This window comes from Natator depressus, chromosome 2, assembly GCF_965152275.1.
Source record: "Natator depressus isolate rNatDep1 chromosome 2, rNatDep2.hap1, whole genome shotgun sequence".
Taxonomy (NCBI): domain Eukaryota; kingdom Metazoa; phylum Chordata; order Testudines; family Cheloniidae; genus Natator; species Natator depressus.
Genome location: NC_134235.1, coordinates 242,897,638 through 242,922,800, shown reverse-complemented (window position 1 = coordinate 242,922,800; position 25,163 = coordinate 242,897,638). Strand labels below are relative to the sequence as shown.

At 38.4% G+C, this 25,163-nt stretch overlaps 1 protein-coding gene across 3 annotated transcripts in view; it reads right to left on the bottom strand.

The window, feature by feature from the left end:
* ESYT2 (extended synaptotagmin 2) overlaps positions 1-25,163 on the bottom strand; it is a 141,655-nt gene that overhangs the window by 17,660 nt on the left and 98,832 nt on the right. Inside the window, exons 8-16 of one of the 3 annotated variants that reach the window (XM_074946264.1) lie at positions 19,796-19,916; positions 18,781-18,957; positions 17,947-18,029; positions 16,058-16,106; positions 15,145-15,234; positions 11,623-11,718; positions 8,488-8,589; positions 4,054-4,116; positions 1,395-1,469 (exon numbers count right to left, since the gene is read on the bottom strand). In XM_074946264.1, the coding sequence (XP_074802365.1) occupies positions 1,395-1,469; positions 4,054-4,116; positions 8,488-8,589; positions 11,623-11,718; positions 15,145-15,234; positions 16,058-16,106; positions 17,947-18,029; positions 18,781-18,957; positions 19,796-19,916 (856 nt within the window). The remainder of the gene's footprint in view (positions 1-1,394; positions 1,470-4,053; positions 4,117-8,487; positions 8,590-11,622; positions 11,719-15,144; positions 15,235-16,057; positions 16,107-17,946; positions 18,030-18,780; positions 18,958-19,795; positions 19,917-25,163) is intronic. The other 2 variants (XM_074946265.1, XM_074946266.1) reach the window with 2 other exon arrangements.

Below are 25,163 nucleotides of genomic sequence, written 5' to 3'. Positions count from 1 at the left end.
TCTTGTCTCCATGCCTGGGTACTGACGATTAGCAGAGACCACAGTGCAGGTGGTGCTGGAGGATCCCGGTGCCTGATAGGTATTTACCTGCGGTGTGTTCAGTACTGAGGAGAGTGATCTGGCTGGATACTGCTTATTTTTGATAGGCTCTCTCGGAGGAGAAGTTGCTGCTCATTTCCGCATTGATTTTTTAGAGGAGTGAGTCTTCCTCTGAGCAAAAGTGAGGTCTCCAGGGATCTTTGTAGAATCTCCTTCCTTAGAGGTTTTTAAGGTCAGGCTTGACAAAGCCCTGGCTGGGATGATTTAACTGGGAATTGGTCCTGCTTCGAGCAGGGGGTTGGACTAGATGACCTTCTGGGGTCCCTTCCAACCCTGATATTCTATGATTCTATGATTGTCCGGAGGGGGTCTGCTGCCCAGGGTCGGGGGCCAGGCGCAAAGATGACCCCATAAAGATGAGTTTGAGGCGCATATCCCTGTCCCTCCTAGCTTGAGCCTTCAGTGAGCGCATTTCTGAGGGATATGTGACTCACCCAAGTAGCGGAAGCTGCATAAGTGTTCGTCTGATAGGGCATGGCATCCCGGCATGACAGATAGCGCTTAAATCCTGGTAAACAAGGCATAACTGAAAAAGTGACGGTTCGTTCCAGGTATAGACACTAAAACAGTCTATGAAAAAGAAAACATTTTTTTAAACTGAAGCAGAAGAGAAGAAAGGAGGTAAGTAACTGACTATTAACTATTTTAACACTAAAACAAGCTAATGTTGTGACACTGCTGGGAGCTCCGTCCCTGGCTGAAGACAGTTGTGAAGGAACTGAGGGATTCAGGTCGTGTGTGCTTGATGAGGTGCCAATGGTGCCACGAGACGGGAACAGTGCATATGTGACCCAGATGGCACTGCTGTTGGAATTCTCTAATCAACAGCGCAGGGACGCACCAACACCTGAAGTGGAGCACCCAGAGGGACATCACTTGAAAAAGAACAGGTAGTTCTGATGATTATTATTTATTTATATTACCACAGTGCTGAGGAGCCCTAGTCATGGGCTAGGACTCCATTGTATTAGGTGCTGTATAAACACAGACCAAAAAGGCAATCTCTGCGACAAAGAGTTTATAACCTATGTTCATGCTCATTCAGTCTCTGGCCTCTCTCTGAGAATGCCAGTAAGGATGCTAATTAGTGCCAATTGTGGGGGTGGTTTTTGGTTAGTTGGATAACTGGACATTAGACTGAGTCCACCAGCTCATTTCAGATAGATAAGACTTGAAATTGACTTTTGGTTACAACTTGCACTAGGGGCTAAAGGCTTGGTAGTCCACTGCCAAGCACATATAGTTAAGGACCCAAATGTCTCTGAAAGAGCTAAGTGTTGAGAACAGTAGCTTACCTTACTTTCCTGTGCCTTGTGTCCAACTGACAATAAGACAAGAGGGTTGGGGTTGCTGTTTATCTTCTTTCCTGACTGATAAAGAGAAGAAAGTGTAAACTTCATCTTAAGAATATGCTATTACATTTCCCTCTACTTCAATTTCACTCCAGTATTTAATACCCCTCAGCCTTTGAACCCAATCTGTTTTTTTAAATATCAAAATTGTATGCACTCTGCCATAAGCATTTTTACTATCCTCAGCATTTAACAGAAAGCATGATCTGCACACTTTTACATGGTTGGTGGCTTCTTAGCTGCTTAACATACAGCAACAATACAGACTCACCCATCCATAGTAAACTAGTTTAAGAACAGTGCTACAAGCAAGTTGGGGTTTCAGAGTCCTTCCAACTGTTGTTCTCTCGCTACCCTTTGAATGAAACTGTTTGGAAAAGGGCAACCTCCCAACCTTGTAATGAGCATTACAACTGACAGAGTGTCATCAGAACAACAAAATGAACGTTGCGGTTTGCATGCTGATGGAAGATATGGAGAAAGTGCCAACTCAGGAAGCTTACTTTATGTACAATGCTATTGTATAATTAAACTGGATTTAATACCAGGTCATCAACATTTCTCCTTTTTGGGTGGGAAGAATGAAGGTGCACTGTAATGTACCTGATAGGTATTTCTATAGTTTACCAAATACTCTTTATTAGAGAATCAATCAACTCCCATATCTGAGCCTAGCTCACAGCTGCATAGTATTAGCTCAAACTGTAAAAATAAACATTAATTTAGAATCAAACTATATAAAATAGAAATATTTCTAACCATGTATTTCCATAACACATTTTAGATTGGCCTATCAAATAAAAATTTAAGCCAGAGAGAAAAGTTAGACATAAACGATAATCATCTCAAGAGGTTGTTAATGCAATTTAAGAAAACAGTATACAAGGTTAATTTATTTTAGATTTTACCCAAAAGAGATTAATGAGATAAGACATAAATTAAACAGAAAAGTTAGTTGAACCCTACTTAAAACATGTAAGGTCACAAAAAATGTACTTTATGATTGAATCACTACTCTTGTTTTGAGCTTAAGTATTAAGAATCAGTTCATGTCTCATATTAATCTTCTACATCTCATACTTCCTATGATATGACATGATTCTTATCAGATACATTTTGCTTATTGTCAGAATTTCCTTTAAAGCACAATGTTAAAGGAGTATTCCTTTCATGGACAAATGCTCAATTTCTGTTTTTAAACTTTAAATATTTAGTCCCACCCAAAATAGTTGGGATGTAAGTGTTCAGGGAATACAATGAAAACAAGATTAAAATGCATCAACATAGTTAAAGAATGCTATCTGCAGACTTAAATAAGGAAGATTTATTTTGATTTTTTTTTGTTTCACAAAATGTTGCCTAAAAATGTATTTTCTTTGTAGAAAGATGTAAATAACAATAGCGGTATTAGCAAAAATTCTTATAACTAATACTGACTACACAGTGGCTTTACATAATCATTTTAGTCCTAATGAAATAAATGATATTGTGGCCATGCGTGCGCACCCACCCACCCACTTGCCTCCATAACAGATATCTTTGGCAGGTTGAATTTACTGTTCATAGGAACGTCAGCATCTAAACTTGCAAACTGCTATTTCAACAAGTTTTTCCAATTTCCACCATTCATGCTATTCTCAAATTATTCTCTAAATCTAATTTCTGGACTTTACATGCAATATGTCTGGGCATAATATAATTTATGTGTGTTTATGTATTTATGACCCAAAGAATTTTTATAAAAATCAAATCAAGGAAAAGAACATTTTAAATGCATTATTTTTTAAACTTTCTTTCATGTAAGAAACAAATAAAATATAATGCAAGACAAGGATACATTCAGAATGTATTTAAAGTGTATTGACACAACATTAATTCAAAATTGACATGCAACTCCTCAATAGAGAAAATTAGTATTTAAAGTTCTCTATTTTTTAGAGCAGTCACTAAAGCAGAGATTCTTAAAGATTTCAGAAATTAACAATAGAGAGACTGTACTTTTCATATCATGGTGTCAATGAACACAGTTTTTAAGAACTTGTATATATAAGTCTTATAATGAGGTGGAGCTCAGTTTCTGATACATCTCCTTAAGGCTTTGATTCTCCAATCAGAATACTCATATGCTTAAAGTTAAGCAAGTACTTTGTTGGGTTGGGACAAGAGTGCTCAACATCTTGCAGGACTGAGCCCTGGATGGAAACTGACAGCTTCTAGGGAAAACATCCAACTGAAAACGTACCTTAGAAACCCAACAGGACTAAAATATTGTGTTTATTACCTATTTCTGAATGAGTAACCAAGTCTTATTCGGCATGTGGGAGGTGTCAGCTTTGATAATGAAGTATTACTTTAAATCAGAATTCTAAAGCCAACTATGCATCATTTAGTTGATTTAGAGCCTAAATTCTCACAGACCAAAATACTCTGTTTATGTCTTGACCATGTCATTTACTTCTTGGTGCTAGGAATTAAATATTCTGGCACTAAATGCATTGCTGACAATAGAACTTCCATCCACTTTTGGCAGAGACATGTTGCAGACATTTGTGCGTTTTCAATTAACTTTGTGATCTTAAATGGAAAACTGTATTAGTTTTACCTTTAGGGCTTTCTGAACAGCAGCCTTCTTCAAGCCATCAGGGTTAAAGTTTAATGGATTATTCTTTTAAGTCAGAAGAGAATATATGAAGGGTTAATAAGTTGTGCAAGGAAGCGATTACACTAGGTTAATTAATTAATGACATGACACAAATAAAAAAAAAATCCCCCCAAAACAATGAAGCAAGAATAACCAAGTAGAAGTAAGTTCAAAATAGCTCAATAAAGTCTTTTGTTTTTCTCTCCTCTTCTACTACAAGTAGTCTGCTTTTAAAATACACTCATTTTCTTTCTATCCTTTTATATTCTCCTGTAACATTTCTGTTAATATACAAAAAGGCACCCAGGTTTACTAAAAGGATTATATGAGATGCTGCTTTTCCCAAAAGCCCTTTTATACATTGCTTTTTCCTATTATGGGAAAATATGTTTTTTGAAATACCACAACACAGAAGCTGACACAAAGAAAGATAAATCAAATGGGGATGCGAGAGAGAGTGCTTTTATGGGAAAATAAATATATAATTATTCCAGATATTAATAAGGCTTAGTTCATTGTAAATGTAAGCATTTTCATCTTCTTTTCTTGTTCTTCTTTTTCTTTGCCAATAGACCAATGCAAATACCTTACATGCTACTGGGAATGCAACATATTTTACTAGTTTGAACTGAGGATGTGCAAATCTATCAGCAATAGAAATCTGAGCAGATTTAAGGAATGACAATTCAGCCCTCTGACCATTTTCCACGAACTAAACAAGGTTTCTCATTTTACTTCATTAGTAGTCATATTATCCTTGAAGTAATGCAAGCAAACTGTAAAACAAAGGGAAATTTGCATTGCCACCAACTCAGGAGGGGGTAATTTTAGGAATTAAGTAAAGGGTTTTTAAATAAAGGAAACAAAAGCCTTCCAAGGTTTTGTACCATCCTATTGATCTTCAAGCACAATATCCCACTGATTGCAATGGGGAGTTCTGCTTAAAAAGCTGGGGCATGTGGCAGCCCAGGAATTAGCACTAGCAGCTTTTCAAACATGCCAGACTTAAGACAGGACGCAATGCTACCAGTACTTTGCCAAGAGAAAATCTGTCGAAAATTGAAATGCACTGCTGACTAAAATTAAATGTCAGTTCTTTCTGAAAAGAAGAAAAAACAAATTCTTTAATATTCTTGTTGTGAAGTCATTGGCCATATCCTGGCTTAGGAGAGCATGTACTATAGTATTCCTGGCATTGAGTTTAGATGTTTGTGTTTCAGTATGAATAGAAATGATCAAGGAAATGACCAGAGATCAATAAATCATGATAAAAAGAAAAAAAAGAATTGTGGTACTCTATAAAGATAAGATACTATATTCTTACTTAGTGGGATAATATTAAAGAATAGCCAACTGTTTATGTGTAGATGTACTTCTCTGAAAATATTATACTTCATAGATCCTCAATTCTGACTTTTGGGCACATCTGTTGTTTTTAGCAGCTCATGTAACTTGGCTTTCAGTGAAACAGTGAATATTTTCCTCTCCAACACTGTTCTGGGCAACAATGTAACAACTTTCTCATACATAGCTACACTGTAAATTATAAAGAGCGTCTGAGACAGAGAGGACTACTAATTGAGATGCCAACCTTGATCTGAGACTCGTAGGGATGTTTATGAAAAAAATTAGGGAGGCATTTGGGTGCTCGGACATCTCTCTCCCGCTCCCCTCCCTGCAGAAACTGGGACATCTCTCTCCTCCCTTCCTCTCTCCTCAGAGAAACCAGGACCTCTCTCCCTCCTCTTCCCTCTGGCAAAGGAGAGTGGACAAAGGACCCAGGCTTAGCCCTGTTACGCCCTGACCTCCATCCCAAAACAGGGAGAAGGGAGGATTGGCCCTAGGAAAGCTGCAGTCCTGTGCCACCTAGGGCCCTTAACTACCTTGGTCAGTCCTGGGCCTGGACCTCCTTCCCAGGTTGGTCCTTCCTCCTCTTCCACCTTCTCTATTACATTCCCTCTCTTTTCAATCACTTCCTCCTCCACTGAAGACTATGCAGTGAGGGTTCATGGCAATCATCAGTGGTGCTTGGGACACTGGATTCACTGCCCAAGCCACAGGCTGTGTGCTGAGCTCTAATTGACCCTCGTGGACCCTGCTGGCATACTCTAGGTACCTAGAACATGTTAACGTAGTCCAGCAGGGTCCACACAGGGCGGTAAGAGTGCAATATGCAGCCTGTGGCTTGGGTGGTGAATCCACCCATTCCAAATCACTATGACTTGCCTACTATCAGACCCTCGCTGTGTAGTCTCCGTCACCCTAGCTGGAGGTCAACTAATGCCTTGAAGCATGACGACTAATTACTTCTGTATCTCATAAATCCTTCCTGTGGTCTCAAATGTGGTTCCAGAAACTTCTGAAGCTCTGAAAGCATCCTTTGGTGATCTATGGAAAATATTGACCTTGGCAACAGTTGTATTGAACTCGGTGTGACCTGTACATGACCTGTACAAAATCAAAATCCAAAGGCAGACACATTTGCAACCCAGTACTCTGAGTGAAAAAGGACACTGCATGTCAATACTAATGATGGGCACTTTTGAAAATTTTACCCACTAAGTGACTTATAAGCTGAGTCCCATTTTTGTAAGTGTCTTGGGCACCTAAGGCACTTTTGAAAAGGGATTTAGGCTTGTTAGTCACCTAGCTGCTTTTGTAGATTTTATCCAGTGACTAAAAGGGAGATATACCTGGAAGAGATGTCCTATGTGAAGTCACACACTAAAATCTAAAAAGAAGCAACAAAAATAGAAGCTTTCGACCAAAATTTAACATTAATATTTCCTTTACATCTTGTTTTCAGGTAGTAGAATAATTTTTATTGAAGAAAACACCAATTACCTTGAAATTTTAGTACCAAGAAAATATACTATAGTATATGTTTTTATGCTTAGGCCTTTTTATTTGTAAATTTAGATATTTAATTGTATTATAGATTTTATTAGAGGAAGTGTAAATATTTATGTACAGTTCATATGATTTGGTATTTGAACCTTAAATAGAAGGATATTAATTGAAAGGACCAGGCAAACAGCTGTCTTTTGGTCCACCACCATTGTGTTTGGTTTAGATCAAATAAGAGACCACCAGCAATACTTTAATCTGCACATCCTCCTAGGCTTATTCAGCTCTCTCTGGCTCAGGAACTCTGAACCTGAATACACACATGGCTTCCAATCTCTAGTTGTTTATGGCAGTGTGTGTATTTAAAGAGTGTGTGTAGTGTAGCTACAGCTGTGTCCATCCCAGAATATTAGAGAGACAAGGTGGGTGAGTAATATCTTTTATTGGACCAACTTCTTTTGATCTTCTTCAAAAGAAGTTGATCCAATAAAAGATATTACCTCACCCACCTTGTCTGTTTAAAGATTTTGTCAAAATACAAGACTATTCAAATGCAAAGGCAGCCATCAGTTTTCAGTGAACCCTACAGCGTTCAATGCAATCACAAAGTACTTCTGTCTATACTACCACCTATGTCAGTATAAGTTATCTCACTCAGGGGTGTGACTAAGCCACCCCTCTAAAGGACATAAGTTACACTAACCTAAGCGCCGGTGTGGACAGCTCTATGTCAATGGGAGAGCTTCTCCTGCCGACATAGCTGCCGCCGCTTGTTCAGGGTGGATGAATTAAGTCAATGGGCGAGCCCTCTCCTGTTGATTTAGAGTGGCTCCACTAGAGAGCTTACAGTGGCACAGCTGCATCGGTGCAGTTGTGCGGCTATAAGCGCTCTAATGTAGCCATAGCCTTAGCAAGTGATGGTCCCCACTAAATGGGGCCATTGCTGGCTAACAAAGACTATTTGAAATAGAGAAAAGGAATTGGAATTGGCATAACAAGAATCATAATGGTGTGAAATAGAATTTACAATCGTCTTTGGAGTTTGGGGAGCACAAAGAGCTACAAAGAACTTTTTATCAAAACCTGAACCAGGTGAGGGGAGATTGCAAGTTCTCATAAATACTGCTATATCTCATTTTAAGACTGTGACAAAGGAGGTTGGCTGTGGATGGTTTATCATAGTTTCATTTCTCTGGTACTAAAAGTCAACATTTCGTCCACATTATGCTGATACAGTATGTATTTTATTACTCCATGAATCTAGCAATCTAAGTAAAAGCTCTTACTAGTTAATAACCTACACATCTTGGATTTCTTATCATAGAACATAATTTACTTACCAGATATGTTATAATAATAAATTAAATTTTAAATGTCTAAAATGCAATAAAAAGGTAGCACAAAAACAAACGCACACTGGTTGAAACCATGCAGCAAAACAAATTGCATGCTCTGTCATTCCACTATAGAGTCAGTGGCTTTAGTAGAACTAATCCACACTCTGGCAAGTAAACAAAATAAACATATATATAACACCAGAGAACTCACAAATAGTGCTCTACAGAGTGAGGTAGTGTTTTCACAAAAGACTAGTCCCGATGCTCTCCTTTCTTTTAAGTATCCACACCCAAAGTTTCCCTCGTAGATACTCTTAGGAAGATGGAAATGGAAGGAGAAAGAGAGTGATGGGATTGTGGCAGAATGAATGCACAAGCAGCTTTACTATACAGGAAAGTTAAGGAAAACAGTCAAAAGATTCCAGAATAACTGCAAGATGTAACATAAGTAAATGTTTCCCATCATATATTTTTTCATCAAGTAATCCCACTTCTTTAGCACTGCAAGGCAGGTGTTTTTCAAAGTTATTTGTGTATTTAAACTATATCAATACATTGTACTTGTACAGTACAGTAACCATGAGAGGATCCCTCAGTGATCTTCAAACATTCTCCTGGCTTACCCTGGATATTCCACATTTATGTTTTAACATGACAAGTCCTACTAAGTACGTGAAGAATGACAAGCCCTCTTCTATGCCATTTCCAGTGTAAGACAGAACACTTCTAACATCAGTCTTTGTGGAGTCTGAAAAATTTAAGATCTTTTTCCTCAAATGCAATGCTTTGTAATTCACAACTGGAAGGCAATACCATTAACAAGCCATCTTTGAATGCAAAAGCGACATTTCTTTATAGAGACAGCTATGGCTAGGGATTGAAAAAAATGTTGCTAATGGAAAGCCTTCTGACTAAAACTAAATGCCTCTGACTGGGATTACCTACAAAAACATGTGGGTCTGACACCAATGCCTTAGATCTGAAATGTACTACTGATCAAGGATGGTATTAGTAAACTTTCCTTGTTCTGCATCACTAATAGCTGTCAATGCTGAAGAGATTCAGTTTCCACCAACAATTACACAAAATTATTCCATTGATAAATATTTGCACATTGAGAAGAGTCGGACGCCTTTCATGTTTTGTCTTGTAAATATTATTTCAAACCAGAATTAGGGTGGACACATAGAAGACAATTTGCCACCTTTGGACAATTCCAGAGCAGAAAGACACTCTTGTTCTTTCCCTCTTCCTCATATAAGAAATATTCCTGCTAGAACTTTCAAGACTGTTATTATAGCAGACTAATTTGGCATGTATAACAATCTTTTTCAGTCTCTCTTTAATTGAGCTCTTTCCATATCACTAATAATATTTTTCACCCATCTGTGAATTTTTTCAATTTTTGTTGTATCATTTTTGCAATAGGGTATCCAGGACTGAACATAGCACTGTAAAGGAGACCCTACCATTGATTTATATAATGGCATTTTTAATATTTTCAATTCTATTTTCTATTCCACTCCTTATGATCCTAAAATTTTGTTTGCTTTTTTGGCAACACTGCAGAACAAGCTGAGGTTATCGCTGAACTGTTGGCAGCAACACTCAGGTCTTTTTCCTGAGTGGATAGCAATCCTCAAACTGCAATGCATAAAGGGCAGTCATATGCTCTGGACAGGCAGTATATAGACAGTATCAGATATGGCCTATTTTCCTCATTAATGGAGTTAACTAAAGAGAAGGCAATCATGTTTGTACTTGGGACAAAACTTCACATTATTCTAGTACTGAGGAATCAGTGTTCCCTATCAGATTATGCCTTGAGGTTTTACTACCATATAAAGATGAATGCTACCAACTCCTACACACTGAGCTAAAAATATTGTCTCAAAGAGCAGGCAAATCTCAAATTTATTCCGAGATATAATTTTTTTTTAAAGACTCAAATTCTAATCTGACCTTTTTGAGGGAAATAAGACTAAATTAGATGAAGCTATTGGATGTTTACAGGAGGCAGGAATATGAAGAAGTCAGAGTTGAGGCAGATTCCCCAACAAGTGCCTGGCTACCTGCTGGGGAAGCTGCACTAGTATGGAGAAGCAGAGCTTTAAGGAAAGGGGAAATAGAGAAGTAACAGATTTTGTTGTGTTTTACAATATTTTCTATACATACACACACTCAAAACTTGGTTCTAATTTGAGTAAAATCCAGTAGTTGAATAATTATCCACAATAGACAGTAGGGTACTATTTCTCAAAGACAAAAGTAGATGGTAGACAAATACTTTCCTAAGTGCTGGAGTACTATACAATAAAATTAAACTATATAGACAGATTCCAGAGACTTCCTGTTGAGTAACAGGGGTAAATTCTATGTGGATTTATGCCCCATTCATTTCTAATGAAGTAACAAGGTAGCCTCGGGGTGCAAATCCACACATGAAGTTTCCCTTTATAGTTTATACAAACTATCAACACAATTTCCAACCAATTGTTACTTTATAAAAAAATACAACCTATGCTAGAGTATATATGAAATGACTTGTGAAATAATGATGTTTGAGGAAGACAGGAATGGGGACGACTTGTTCAGCATGTTTAGAGTTATATTTTCCATCTTTCCATTTAAGCCATATTTTAAGTGACACTAGTTAAAAAAAAGTATTACTTGTATAAATTTTCACGCTTTTATCATACTTCCTTTTTCTTGGTTTGAAAACCTTATGGGGTTAATGTTTTAGCCAACATCATAGCTACCAGCTCAACTGGAGGGAAAACCCAATGGTATCCTTCACACTCTAACTTCAGATATCGTTCATTCTGTTCCTGTTATCGTTTATAAGTATGAAAACCACTTCAGTAATCTGTGGCCAACTACAAGAAAACCAGCCCTTCCTACCCTTGGGCACCTTTATATATACAAGTATAATTGAAACTAGTGCTCACAGATTTATTCTTCACTATGGAACAGCTCCTAAGCCCAAACACATATAAGTCGGCTTGAACTCGAGGTAATGGGAGCTGCCCACTTCTCTTTTATAGGCTGGTCCATACTATTTTCTTTAGAAAAATATTACATAATAAAATATTATGCCAAATCCATCAAAGGAGCATTCTTTTAAAAATTACCTTGATTAAACAGCAGACTTTATGAAATACAGTTAACTACATTGTACTAATTTCTGAGAGACATGGACCATTACGTTGTACATGGGAAAACATGAGCAAGAGCGGAAAACATGGCATGTGGGTTAGTAAAGCAGTGCGGCATACTATTAAGCAAGAAGTGCTAGAAGGAAGTAACAGCCATCCAAGGCAAGGGCTACTATCACAGTATGACTTACTGGTAGATTTCTTGCTGAATCCAAATAGAGAATAAGCAATGCAGAAGAAAGCCCATCATTGGCTTGGTCTTTATCAGCTTTAATGCTTGACAGCACCTAAAATTAAAGAATATACACTAAGCATGTTTCTATACATGCAAATAGTAATACAATGTTAGATCCATCCCTGATTATTTTTTTTCTTATGCACAAATACATCAAAACACTTGCTTATAAATAATAGTATTCATAATTAGTAAATCAAATAAAAATGTATATAGTGATAAAAGTTGTAATAAACAATATAGCTGATTTATAAGACAAATTACATCAAGTGTAAGATTAAATAGGAGTTCCATCTTCTTGAAGGTCTTCAGATGATTTTATAGTATTGCACACATTACTTATGAACTTCAAGCACTGCTTTTCCCATACGTTTTCTCTGATGTCTAATATAGCTCCTAATTAAATGCAATTAAATAAAACAAATAGCCAGCAATTTTTGCTAAATGTATCCTATTTATTAATACTCGATATAAGCAATACACTGATAGTGAAACTGTCTCCACTGACAGGAGTTAGGAACTCATTTGTTTCTTACTTCCACATCAGAAGATTCACAAGTTCCTGCTGTTACCTTGGGAGGTAATTTTACATTTTGGCAGGTAGTTCTTTTAGTATGTTGTTAAACACTCAAAAGCTAAATTGAATGGATTTCATGCAGTTATACCAAACTAATTTCCTAGCATAGGCCTGAGTGCAATGTATTGGCAGTATTCCCATGATCATGCCTCTTTTACAGCAAACACAAGACACTTCGTATTAACGATCCTGAAAAACAGAATTTTTGTGGATTCCCAACTCATGGGGCATGTGGCATCTGTCATGTGACAATGGAGATAAATTTATAGCTTCATTAGTAAAGACTTTAGCCTTGAGTCTAAACCACCTATTGTTCATCGTTAAGTAATCATTCGGTACAAATGCCACATTAACTACTTGTTTGCAATGTTGTTGTAGCCATGTTGTTTCCAGGATATTAGAGAGAAAAGGTGGCTGAGGTAATATCTTTTTAGACCAACTTCTATTGGTGAAAGAGACAAGCTTTTCAGCCTCACAGAAGATGAGCTCTGTGTAGCTCAAAAGCTTGTCTCTTTCACCAACAGAACTTGGTCCAGTAAAAGATACCATCTCACCCACCTTGTCACATTAACTACTTAACTGTCTGTTATCAACCTAGTCCATTAACCTCCTAAATAGAAGAGCAATTCCTCCCTTAACAGAGGAAAGTTGATATGTGTTGATCCAGACAAAATACTATCTTCAGAGAATGCTATTTTTAGATAAATAAACCTGTCTTCTCTAAAGATTTTCTATAGATCCCGAATTCTTTTCTTAATTTTTTGGGGATAAATTCTAAGCCTAAAATGATCTCGATTCTAAACCTGATTTGAGATCAGCTACATAAACACTAAGGAAAGCAGCCGAGAATTCTCAGTGGAGAGCACTACCTTTTATTTTTTCCTCCTTTTGGAGGTCCACCAGAATTTGGTAAGTAGAAGGGTATAGTTTATTAAGATTAATTTTGTTTAGCATTTGGTTGACAATTTAGTATTGTTCCAGCTTTTGTTCCTTATGTAGTTTTATAATTATCATGGTTTTCTGGGGATTAACATTTGGCACAAGGTGAGACTGAACATAGTGGCTGTATGAAGATTGGTCAATTGTATTTTAAAACTTTTTGTATTCAATGTGCCTTGCTGCCATGGCAATAGCCTCTACAGATAACATTTTCAAAAACACATTTAGACACCCATTTCCCATTGAAAGTTAGTGAAACTGAGGCACCTTTGAATATTTTACTCTGGATTAAATTAATAAACAAACATGGAAGTAAAAAGATGGCAGGAATGGTGAAAGCCAATCATAAGAAAGCTGGTCTACAGACCAAAAGGTAGATAACAGCTAACAGCTCTGCCAACAGGCTGGTCTTCCATAAACAAAAAAGATTTGAACGTGATGTTGAAGATTCAAGTTAGTGGGCATGATGCTCATCTTTACTTTGCAGTCAGTAGAGACCAAGACAAGTTGTTTACTAGCTAATCATGATTAAACCACAAGGAGTGGTGAGAATCAATTAACTCAATTCTTTGCAACCATGCTAATAAATGATAACATACTGTAGTAATATGATCCCAACAAAACTCAGCTTAATCTACATCAGTCTTGTGTCTCCGCAACTCCAGTCCAGGCTACCTCCTGATAAGAGACTGTCAGTTTTAAGATTTTTTTACGCTGTTTGGAGCTAGAAATAATGTATTTCCCCAGTGATTTTCTCCCTCTCTAGATGAAGATGTACCATTTCCCCCCTTTCTTTCCGATGTAGTAATAACAGACATTTTTATTTTTCTCTGTGCACCAGCATCAATGCCAAATTTGGCAGGAGTCTGTGAATAGCTTTCAATAATATTGGTTGTAGTAATTCATTCTAGAAAGTAGTCATTGCTCAAACATTTTTAAAATTAAATTAAATTTAATTTAATTTTAGTGTGTCACAAAGTTCTGGCTCTTTTCTGGTGACGAATGGTAGATTAAAAAAAGTTACATACAGGACAGTCTTCATCATTTTTTAAGTATTTTAGTAATATCAGTTTATTCGCCTGAACAGAGTGTTAGTGTTTCTTTAATAATTACATAGGTAAAAATAGAAAAACAAATAAAAAGTGACTTGTTAACTCTAAGTGTATATGATAATTTATTAAAGTTTGCCAATGCAACCACAGATGGTTACATGAAACAGTGCAGGATATACAACACATCTGGAGACTTTGCCTTCAAGCTAGGCTCATTATTAACCAAGCTATGCCCATATGCTATGTAATTTAGGAACCGAGCACCATTAAGCATATTTATTGCATCTGTTAAGAATATTCATTGTGTCTAATATATCAGGATACTGAGCACTCAAAATCCATAAATGTCTTTAAATACTATATGCAGGGATACTGGTGCAATCTTTATATCTGTTTTTAAAGATATGCTCTTTAAAAAAAGCTGAATGTTCAGCCTTTAAGGATTATTAGGATCTTTGAAGCTGTTACTATGGGTAGCTCTTTTAAAACTGAATTCCATCAGTGAGAAGTTTCTAACTAGCAATGTGTATTTAAAGATGATCTCATATTTCCACAAAGCTTCAAAATATTTTTAATTCACAAAAAATAGTATAATTGCTACGTAAAAATAAATCCATAAAGAACTAAATTAGTTGCCTGGTGCTACAAGACAACTAAATCTCACAAAGCCATAGTTTTCCTTTAACCATTGTCCCATGATCTTTAGTAATTCTGCTACAACGTCACAGATGCAGCTTGGGTCACAGACAAATCTGACTGGTCTGAAAGGTTCTAAAGCTGTATCTACAGGAGTAACACTACACGTCTCCCCAATCTTATTATATTTAGAGGACTGGCTCATTTAAAATTTTAACAAAGAAAGAAAAGGCAGTGAGATTAGGATAAAGGAACTTGCTTCCGACTTTAATACCTTGTCAAGATTCTCAGCCGTTGGCATCAATGTGAGCCATTCCAGTTTTAAGTGCAATTTTCCTTTGGAGACCTCATCCAGAGTGAACCACTGCAAACAAAGCAAATTAAGCAAAATGATAATAAATAGCTAAGAGTTCACCATTTCATGAACCGCTATCATTACAATTGGCTAATTGACTTCTTTTTAATTGTAAACTAGAATAAATCAAGAAGAGCTCTAATCTGCAGAGTCTGAAAGGTGAAAGGATTCAGAGATGTTATGTGCTCCATTACATAAATGACTAAGATATAACAACACAACTGGTCAGCTCCATAACATAAATTGGCCAGTCACGCAGTCCCAATTTCTTGCAGCACCAAATGCTGTAAATCATTGGGATAATTCTTAAAAAAAAATTTAAAAGGTGTCTGGGAATTACAAACACAATACAATGTTACAGTAAATCCATAAGACTGCTGTATGGCACAAAATTCCACTCCATGATCAAAACTGTGTTACAGGTGTTACTTTAATTAGTTTGACAGGTCTAATAGTACTTCATCTAGGCAAAAGAAACTATTCTACTGAGCTTTTGCTTTTTACAAAGACCAAATCACGAAAAACACGTCAATCCTTCTGATGCTTAATCCCTGCTTGCATACGCTGGCAACCCTAGGCATGGTGTGATAAAAGTTGAAGGCCCTCTTCCTGCAACCTTCACTGATCCAAATCTCTCACTCCTTTGACTAATCCCAATGAAGTCTTTAACAACTATAATCCATGGGACAAGATCATGGGACAAGACCATGGGACATGCCAGTAGAGTTCACTCATGTGTAAGGACTGCAAGACTGATTGCCATGGGGGAAAAAAAAGGGCAAACAAGTGAGTACGCAGCAAGAGTTTTCCTATCAAACAGTGATAGACTTACCTCATCTAGGAGGCGTTCCTTCTCAACTTCAGTTAGATCTATCATTAGACTAGAAGAACAAAAACACTTTAGAGGGGAATCACAAAGCCTAGCATAGGACTTGAAAAACCCATTTATCCTGGCAAGTATAATTTTGCAGTAGCATAGGCGCCGATTCTGTAGGTGTTCTAGAACTGGAGCACCCATGGGAAAAAATAGTGGGTTCTCAGCACCCACCAGCCACCTGCCGATCAGCTGTTCGGCAGTGTGTGGGAGGCACTGGGGGAAGGGGAGGAGTGGGGGCAGGAAGAGGCAGAGTGAGGTGGGGGCTTGGGGGAAGGGGCGCAATGGAGGTGGGGGTGGGTCTTGGAGCAGAGCAGGTGTGGAGCACCCACCAAGAAAAATGAAAGTCAGCACCCGTGTGCAGCAGGTTCCTTCTCAAGAGAGGAGCTGGGAGAAAAGTAGCAGAATGGCCAAGCACTACTACTCCTTTAACATGGCAAAGGGAAGTCAGGGAGCCAAGTGGCTGGAACAAGAGGGGATGACAAGGAAACAGCATGACTGAGCTGCTGCTCTTTTTACAATATGGCGTGGGGAAAATGAGCAGAGAAGCCTTTGAGCTGCTGCTTCTTTAAAAGTGCTAGGGGAAAGCAAGGAGTGTTGGCCCAGTTATAGAGAACGAACTAGAGGGAGGGAGGGTAGGGCAAGGAATTCATGTACATTGAAGAGACCAGCAGAGGCAGCACAGAAGCCTTGTAAGAGGTAAGATGGCAGAATTATTTGAAGGAGGAGGGATGGGGGAATCGATTGTGGGACAAAAATGTTTTTTTCGTGAGGAGGTGCAGTGGATAAGCATTTTGTTGGGGAAGATGTGGCAGTTCAGGTATTTTTCACACAGTCTATCAGGGTTAGTTCTTGGACAAGTAAAAAGTGTCAAGGTTTCTTTTCAAACTCTGCTTACAACGAAAAAAAGTGCAGTTATTCGGTTATTTGAAGCTATCTTTACTTTGTCTGCAAGGAAATAATTATATATTTATACACACACACGCACACACACATACACCCACCCCCCCACAGGTTTGACTTTGCAATGATATCTATTTCCATCAAGCATTTTTTCAGTCCAGAGTTAGACATTTTTAGAAAGAATATTCTGAAAACATGATTTTGGCAATCAATTGATCTTTAAATATTCATGGTAAATAGGCCCAATGGCCTGTGATGGGATGTTAGATGGGGTGGGATCTGAGTTACTACATAAAATTCTTTCCTGGGTATCTGGCTGGTGAATCTTGCCCACATGCTCAGGGTTTAGCTGATCACCATATTTGGGGTCGGGAAGAAATTTTCCTCCAGGGCAGATTGGAAGAGGCCCTGGAGGTTTTTCGCCTTCTTCTGTAGCATGGGGCATGGGTCAGTTGCTGGAGGATTCTCTGTTCCTTGAAGTCTTTAAACCACGATTTGAGGACTTGAATAGCTCAGACATAGGTGAGAGGTTTTTCGCAGGAGTGGGTGGGTGAGATTCTGTGGTCTGCGCTGTGCAGGAGGTCAGACTAGATGATCATAATGGTCCCTTCTGACCTTAATATCTATGAATCTATGAATAAACTTGTTTAGATTGCTTAAGAATTAATTCACTTCTTTTAAAGTGTTTTCATATTCAAATAGAGGTCAATTTTATCTATAGAATAGTACTCAATAGTCACATATATGTTTAGGATTCCAGAATACATATCCAGGGGATTAGGGAATTCTTATATTTGCTTATTTACAATTTTTTAAAAATATACATTATTTTTTAATTTTATTTTACAGCAAACCTCAATATATGCAAGAAATTCCAACTGAGTACTTCAGAACATTTCATTTCTTTGGCCGTATTTAACAATAGATATTCCCGTTGTATTTACCTTCCCAGAAAGTCATCTTTGTCTGGATCTTCATCAAAGAGCTCAATCTCCAGCTCCTGTCCAGGATTTTCATATACTAAGGCCTAGGATTATAGTAGTTATTAGCAGATAGACGGATGAGATTACCTAGTCATTATTACTATAGCAAAACAATAGTGAAACATTATGAACCACTGTGCATTTGTCACCACACAAAGCAATAATAATACATAAATAATAAATATTTAATCTGAATTTGGGGACCAAGTCAACTATTTTAAAGTGATTTTAGCATCCAAATGCTGAAAACTAATTGCATTATAATGTATCAGCAGCATTATCTAGAGTTAACAGACTAGGATGAAGTTTTAGACTTAACACAGCACTTCCTGGCTTTAGAAAGACTCACTTATTTTAATTAACTGTATATCCATGTTCCTGTAGGTGGAAATATGTATGCTACTGCACTGTGATTTGATTTAATATTCTATTTTTCTGTTAAATGTGATAAAAAAATCTCTTGATTTGTGTGTGATGATGGCAAAATTTAATGACAGATCTTCCCTGAAAAGAATGGGATGGATCTAGCCCACTCTGACATTCATACTACACATGTTAATGTTTTGATAGCATGTCTAGAATTTATCTTCAGAAGTACTGGGATTAATCCCAGACTAAAGAAAGCTACACCTTAAATCAATAGACCTTTATGTATCAGTAACTGGGATTTCAGCAGGAGACACATTCAGAAGTTTATCTGCGAAATCTCCCTAATATTTTCCACTGACCAGAACAAAGTGACTCATATTGGAAAACTATTTTGAACTGTGCAACACAAACTCTGGCAGATTGTACCTCATACACTTCATTCCACTTTGGATTGAGATTTTCTTTGATGACCTTGCTTTGGAAGATTTGGTTGCCAACACGAATGATTCCATAAGGGTCTGACTTTCCCTTGACCATTCCCTTTAGGTAAGTATCTTTCCCTTCCAGATCCTGAGCTTCAATAAAGTGTATCCTTAGAACACCCTGAGAAAATGAAGAAGTGTTTACTTAGTGATCTAGAAATATATATCATTAATATTCTCAAAAGCAGTTTCTGTAAATCCTTTAAAAACATTCCATCGCTATTTTGAGACTATATTTGTATTTAATGTTGAGTACTACTAGTTTGTATTTCCAAACATTTTTATAGTAATAACTTTAATCTACAGTATCTGACTCTCTTCAGTTGAGGTCTTCAGAGACAAGGTAATTAACATGCTAATGGCACTTTTTGTAAACACAGGTGTCACAGAGTTGCCGGCTCCTTTAAGGGGCAGAAGTGACCAAATCTATCTGTGATGGGCCTTTTTAAGGAGAACCCTCAGAAGGGAGGGAGGGAGGGGGCTGGAGGCGGAGTGGCCGTTCAATTAATTAAAACTGTGCTAAACTTAGTGACAACCTGTTGGGGGAAATTAAGGCAGAGCGTCCCTGCAGCACCACACCTGTCCACAAATGCTATCATCTAAAATTAAATAGTTAATTTTAATTTTTTAAATAAAAATACCCATCTAGGGCTTTGGTCTAAACCACTAACCATATTCTTTGGTTAGTGGAGGAAAAGGTTCTGCCAATGCAGAAGGTAATGGATTTGGGGTCACACTTACAGGTATCATTTATAAACACTTTATAAACTACTAATAAATGGTATGTCATTATATAAACAATATGGCTGCATTCAGAGTAAGTTGTAATGTTGTATATACACACACACACACACACACACACACACACACACACGTATATGTATATTTTGAAAAACATCAATACTATACTCAATTGATATATTAATACCAATTTACTTTATACTACAAAAAGTGCTTACCTTTGGTATAGGGAACCGCAATTGGGCAATCTGTACTTCACTCACAAGAGGAACTGTGATTCGATTTGGAAGCACCAAGTAGTTGGATATTATATCCAATATTATGGTATCCGACAAACCACTGTTGGATAAAAAATATCAATTAATTAACAAGATAAAAGATCTTAAGGACATGTTCATGAGACGTTAACGTACTGTAGTTGCTTGAGCATGACACCTTGCAATCTTCTTCATAATAGAAGTCCTTAGCAGATCTAGAATTATCCTTAAAGTACTAACATACTACAGGACAATAAACAAAAATGCTGTAGTAAGACTACTTTAAGCCAGTAGGTTCTGAGTCATTACTGAAGTTTTCACGTATATGGGCAAAATCCTAAGAGAGAAGGGAGTGGGCTTTATATCTTACAGCATAGAAATAACATGTCTACGTATTCTGTACAGAGGAGATAAGGACAGAGAGGTGTGGTTTTTCCTCTTTATTGCATGGCACTGTACAGAAACTTTGTAACAATCAACATTTTGCCCTTTACATTGTTCACCAATTAAGCTGCATGTGTACATGCCAATTTTTTTTTGGCTACAGGGCACATTTTCTTCTGTGGAAATTGTGTAGATTTTTTCCCTCTAATTTATTTGGATTTTAAGTAGGGCTTCATGTCTGTCACGGAGGTTGTAGAAGTCATGGATTCCATGACTTTCCAAGACCTCCGTGACTTCTGCTGGGGCCAGTATGGCTGACCCCAGGGCTACCCAAGCAGCTGACTCTGGGACCAGCTACTCAGGTGAACCCTGGGGACAGCCACACCAGCTGCAGCTCCAGTGGCCCCTGGCAGCGGTCCTGGGACAGCCGGCACAGCCGCGGTCCGTGGCTCCCGGCTGCAGACCCTGGGGGGCAGCCGGCGGAAGCAGCTGCGATCAGCAGCCCTGGCAGCTGTGGTCCATTGGCCCCGGCAGCGGCCCCCAGGCAACTGGTCAGACCAGCCGTGGATCAGTTACTGGTGCTGCTGGCCCTGGGCCCCCCCCCGATTTAATCACAGGTATTTTTAATATAAGTCATGGACAGGTCTTAGCCATGAATTTTTGTTTATTGCCTGTGACCTGTCCATGACTTTTACTAAAAATACCCGTTACTAAATTGTAGCCTTAATTTTAAGCCACCCAGCATTTTCACCCCAAATGGCCACGAGGTGGAAGCAGCAGATGTAAAATAATGGAAAGGCCTAGAATTCTTTTGCTGTACATTCTGCTTTTCCCTCAACAAGTGTAATTAATCCAGGGGTATGGAATAGCTTCCGTATGAGGAGAGATTAATAAGACTGGGACTTTTCAGCTTGGAAAAGAGATGGCTAAGGGGAGATATGATTGAGGTCCATAAAATCATGACTGCTATAGAGAAAGTAGATAAGGAAGTGTTGTTTACTACTCCTCATAACACAAGAACTAAGGGTCACCAAATGAAATTAATAAGCTGCAGGTTTAAAACAAATAAAAGTAAGTATTTCTTCACACAATGCACAGACAACCTGTGGAACTCCTTGCCAGAGGATGTTGTAAAGGCCAAGACCATAACAGGGTTCAAAAAAGAACTAGATAAATTCATGGAGGATAAGTCCATCAATGGTGTCCCTAGCCTCTGTTTGCCAGAAGCTGGGAATGAGCGACTGGGGATGGATCACTTGATGATTACCTGTTCTGTTCATTCCCTCTGGGGCACCTGGCACTGGCCACTGTTGGAGGACAGGATACTGAGCTAGATGGACCTTTGGTCTGACCCAGTAGGGCCTCTCACCATCATCATTCAGAAAAAAAGTCTACTGAATAAAGTATAAGGTCTGTTACCTCCATTATATATTGATGAAGCAGATGTTCACTGTTATGCGTTTTAGTTTTTAAATGTAATTATTTTAATCATTCAACTCTGCTTTGGAAAGCTAGGCTGTGTTGTACTGTTACAAAACAAGCTATCTTTTTGCATGCATTCAAAGAAATTAGGAGGGTTTAAATTAAAAACAAAATGCACAAAGAAAAATGTGTGCGGTGAGAGTGAAGTATATAGCCTGCAGCAAACAGAGAATTAGTGTCACACTATGAAGAGGAGGACACTAAAATCATACTCGTTAGGAATCATTAACAAAATCCTATTTCTCCTGAGCAATGCCAATGAGAAAAATATTAAGATAGGGTCTAAACTGAGCTCTGAAACATTTCTAGAGAAACAACACTGTCTGGTTGTACTGTCTACACTTGTAAAAACTGGACATGTATTTCACTACTGGTACAGTGTGAGTGGTAGCAGCACCGTAGGGAGGTTTAGGAGTTAGTAACCACAGTTAGATAACATAGTGAAACATACCTGAGCCCTCTCTAAATAACAGCTTCAATTATTGCTACAGCTGGTTCAGCTGTGCCAGTGGTGAACTGCGGATTTGATTTTGCCAGTGAAGCCACACATTTTAAAGGTGCTATTTTGAAATTTCAGTGTAGACAGGACTTAGGATAATAAATAGCAGCAAATGTTCTGGACTACTCACAACAGGACATACAACATGGACAATTTGTTTAAGCTCTTTTCTGCACTCAGGTGTAACCCTGATTCAGCAATTGGTATAGCGGAACAAGTGCTGACTGCTAAGTGTCGACAAGGGCAAGCCAGCGTTTGCACTGATTGAACTAACTAATAGGTGAATTCTTGGTTCCCCCCTTGTCAGTACAAGAAGAGTACAGCCCAGACCCCACCAATTGCTGAACTGGGGCTACTCTCAAGTGTTGACAAAGCCCTAATCACAAGATATATTTTGTGCCCCAATTTGGGTCTCTACTAAAATATGCACCTTGCTGTAATAAAACAGCACTCACCTACTGCTCTCTGGATGCACACATACTACAGTGGTCACCTTGGTCACCACTATCTTACATTATCCTTGCCATCCTTCACTAGCACAAAACACACCTACTCCTACACATATATCCCTCAGAACTGCACAGAGTTTTGACGACACATTCAAATCCAAATGCAAGTTGCACTGTCAGAAAGTTTTATTTTATCAGAAGAGAGAAAACAGTACCTAGGTGTAACACCAATGACACTTGTTGGCGGGTGGGATAGAACCTGGGATCTCTGGAGCTAAATGCATGAGCTTCTACTGCATGAGCTAAAACCCACGTGCCTCTTAGCTACGGCTGTTTAATCTCTAAGCAGTCTCAGTGCCACTAGATGGGACACAGCAACACACCTGAGAGGTGTGTGGGTTACATAGGCACTACAGTTCCTGGATATTTAAACTCCTTTTCATATTATTGTCTTTGCTTTGATTTTTTTGTTTGTTTTTTGTTTAAAAAACTGACTAAACCAGTTTTGAGTTAGCTGAAAGTTTAAAATGTTTTTAGGCAGTAAACCAACATTTTTAACACATGAACAAACACTTAGGTAAAGAAACACGTAGGATGGAAATGTTGCATCGAAGCATATTAAAGTCTCATTTTGGGGAGAGTATTTGCTGGTATGTGATAAATCTCTGAAAACAGAGGCTGATAACAGAATCAACATGTTACCTGTAGTTTGACCACTGGGTAACTAAAATAGGCATTGAACATGAATGCTACAAATTTGCTTTGAAGGCCTCCTCCTCCTGACTCCCATGCATCTCTGAACAAGCATGTTAGCTGAGGGAAACATGCAACTGCCAGAAGGCACAATTTCCATCCCACCATCAACCTCAGCCTGGTCCAGTCCACACAAGAGATCCACTTCCTGGACACTACCGTGCTAATAAACGATGGTCACATAAACACCACCCTATACCGGAAACCTACTGACCGCTATTCCTACCTACATGCCTCCAGCTTTCACCCTGACCACACCACACGATCCATCATCTACAGCCAAGCTCTGCGATACAACCGCATTTGCTCCAACCCCTCAGATAGAGACAGATACCTACAAGATCTCTATCAAGCATTCTTACAACTACAATACCCACCTGCGGAAGTGAAGAAACAGATTAACAGAGCCAGAAGAGTTCCCAGAAGTCACCTATTACAGGACAGGCCTAACAAAGAAAATAACAGAACGCCACTAGCCGTCACCTTCAGCCCCCAACTAAAACCCCTCCAATGCATTATTAAGGATCTACAACCTATCCTGAAGGATGACCCAACACTCTCACAAATCTTGGGAGACAGGCCAGTCCTTGCCTACAGACAGCCCCCCAACCTGAAACAAATACTCACCAGCAACCACATACCACACAACAGAACCACTGACCCAGGAACCTATCCTTGCAACAAAGCCCGTTGCCAACTGTGCCCACATATCTATTCAGGGGACACCATCACAGGGCCTAATAACATCAGCCACACTATCAGAGGCTCGTTCACCTGCACATCCACCAATGTGATATATGCCATCATGTGCCAGCAATGCCCCTCTGCCATGTACATTGGTCAAACTGGACAGTCTCTACGTAAAAGAGTAAATGGACACAAATCAGACGTCAAGAATTATAACATTCATAAACCAGTCGGAGAACACTTCAATCTCTCTGGTCACGCGATTACAGACATGAAAGTCGCTATTTTACAACAAAAAAACTTCAAATCCAGACTCCAGCGAGAAACTGCTGAATTGGAATTCATTTGCAAATTGGATACAATTAACTTAGGCTTGAATAGAGACTGGGAGTGGCTTAGTCATTATGCAAGGTAGCCTATTTCCCCTTGTTTTTTCCTACCCCCCACTCTCCTCAGACGTTCTTGTTAAACCCTGGATTTGTGCTGGAAGTGGCCCACCTTGATTATCATACACAATGTAAGGAGAGTGGTCACTTTGGATAAGCTATTACCAGCAGGAGAGTGGGGTGGGAGGAGGTATTTTTTCATGCTTTTTGTGTGTATATAATAAGATCTTCTATACTTTCCACAGTATGCATCCGATGAAGTGAGCTGTAGCTCACGAAAGCTTATGCTCAAATAAATTGGTTAGTCTCTAAGGTGCCACAAGTACTCCTTTTCTTTTTGCAAACCTTCCCTGAAACTCCACTTCCAAGCCCTAGAAGTTGGTCACTTAATGAAACTGGTAGTGTCAAATTTTTCTCACCAAAATACTCAGCTGATAGTTTTGGGTCTTCAAAATATTTTAAACTCCCAGGAAAATGTTGTTATCTTTAGTGGGTGTATGGAATCAAATAGAGGAATCAAAATATGGCAAGTAAAAAGCCTAAAACTAGATATTTGTGACACATTAGCCAATAATGATAGGTTTTACAGCTCAAGTGAAAACCAGCAAAATAAACATATAATGAGACAGCAACAGGGGCCTGTGGTTACAAAGCTTATTGGAATGGGTGGAGCTTTACCAGTTAACCTC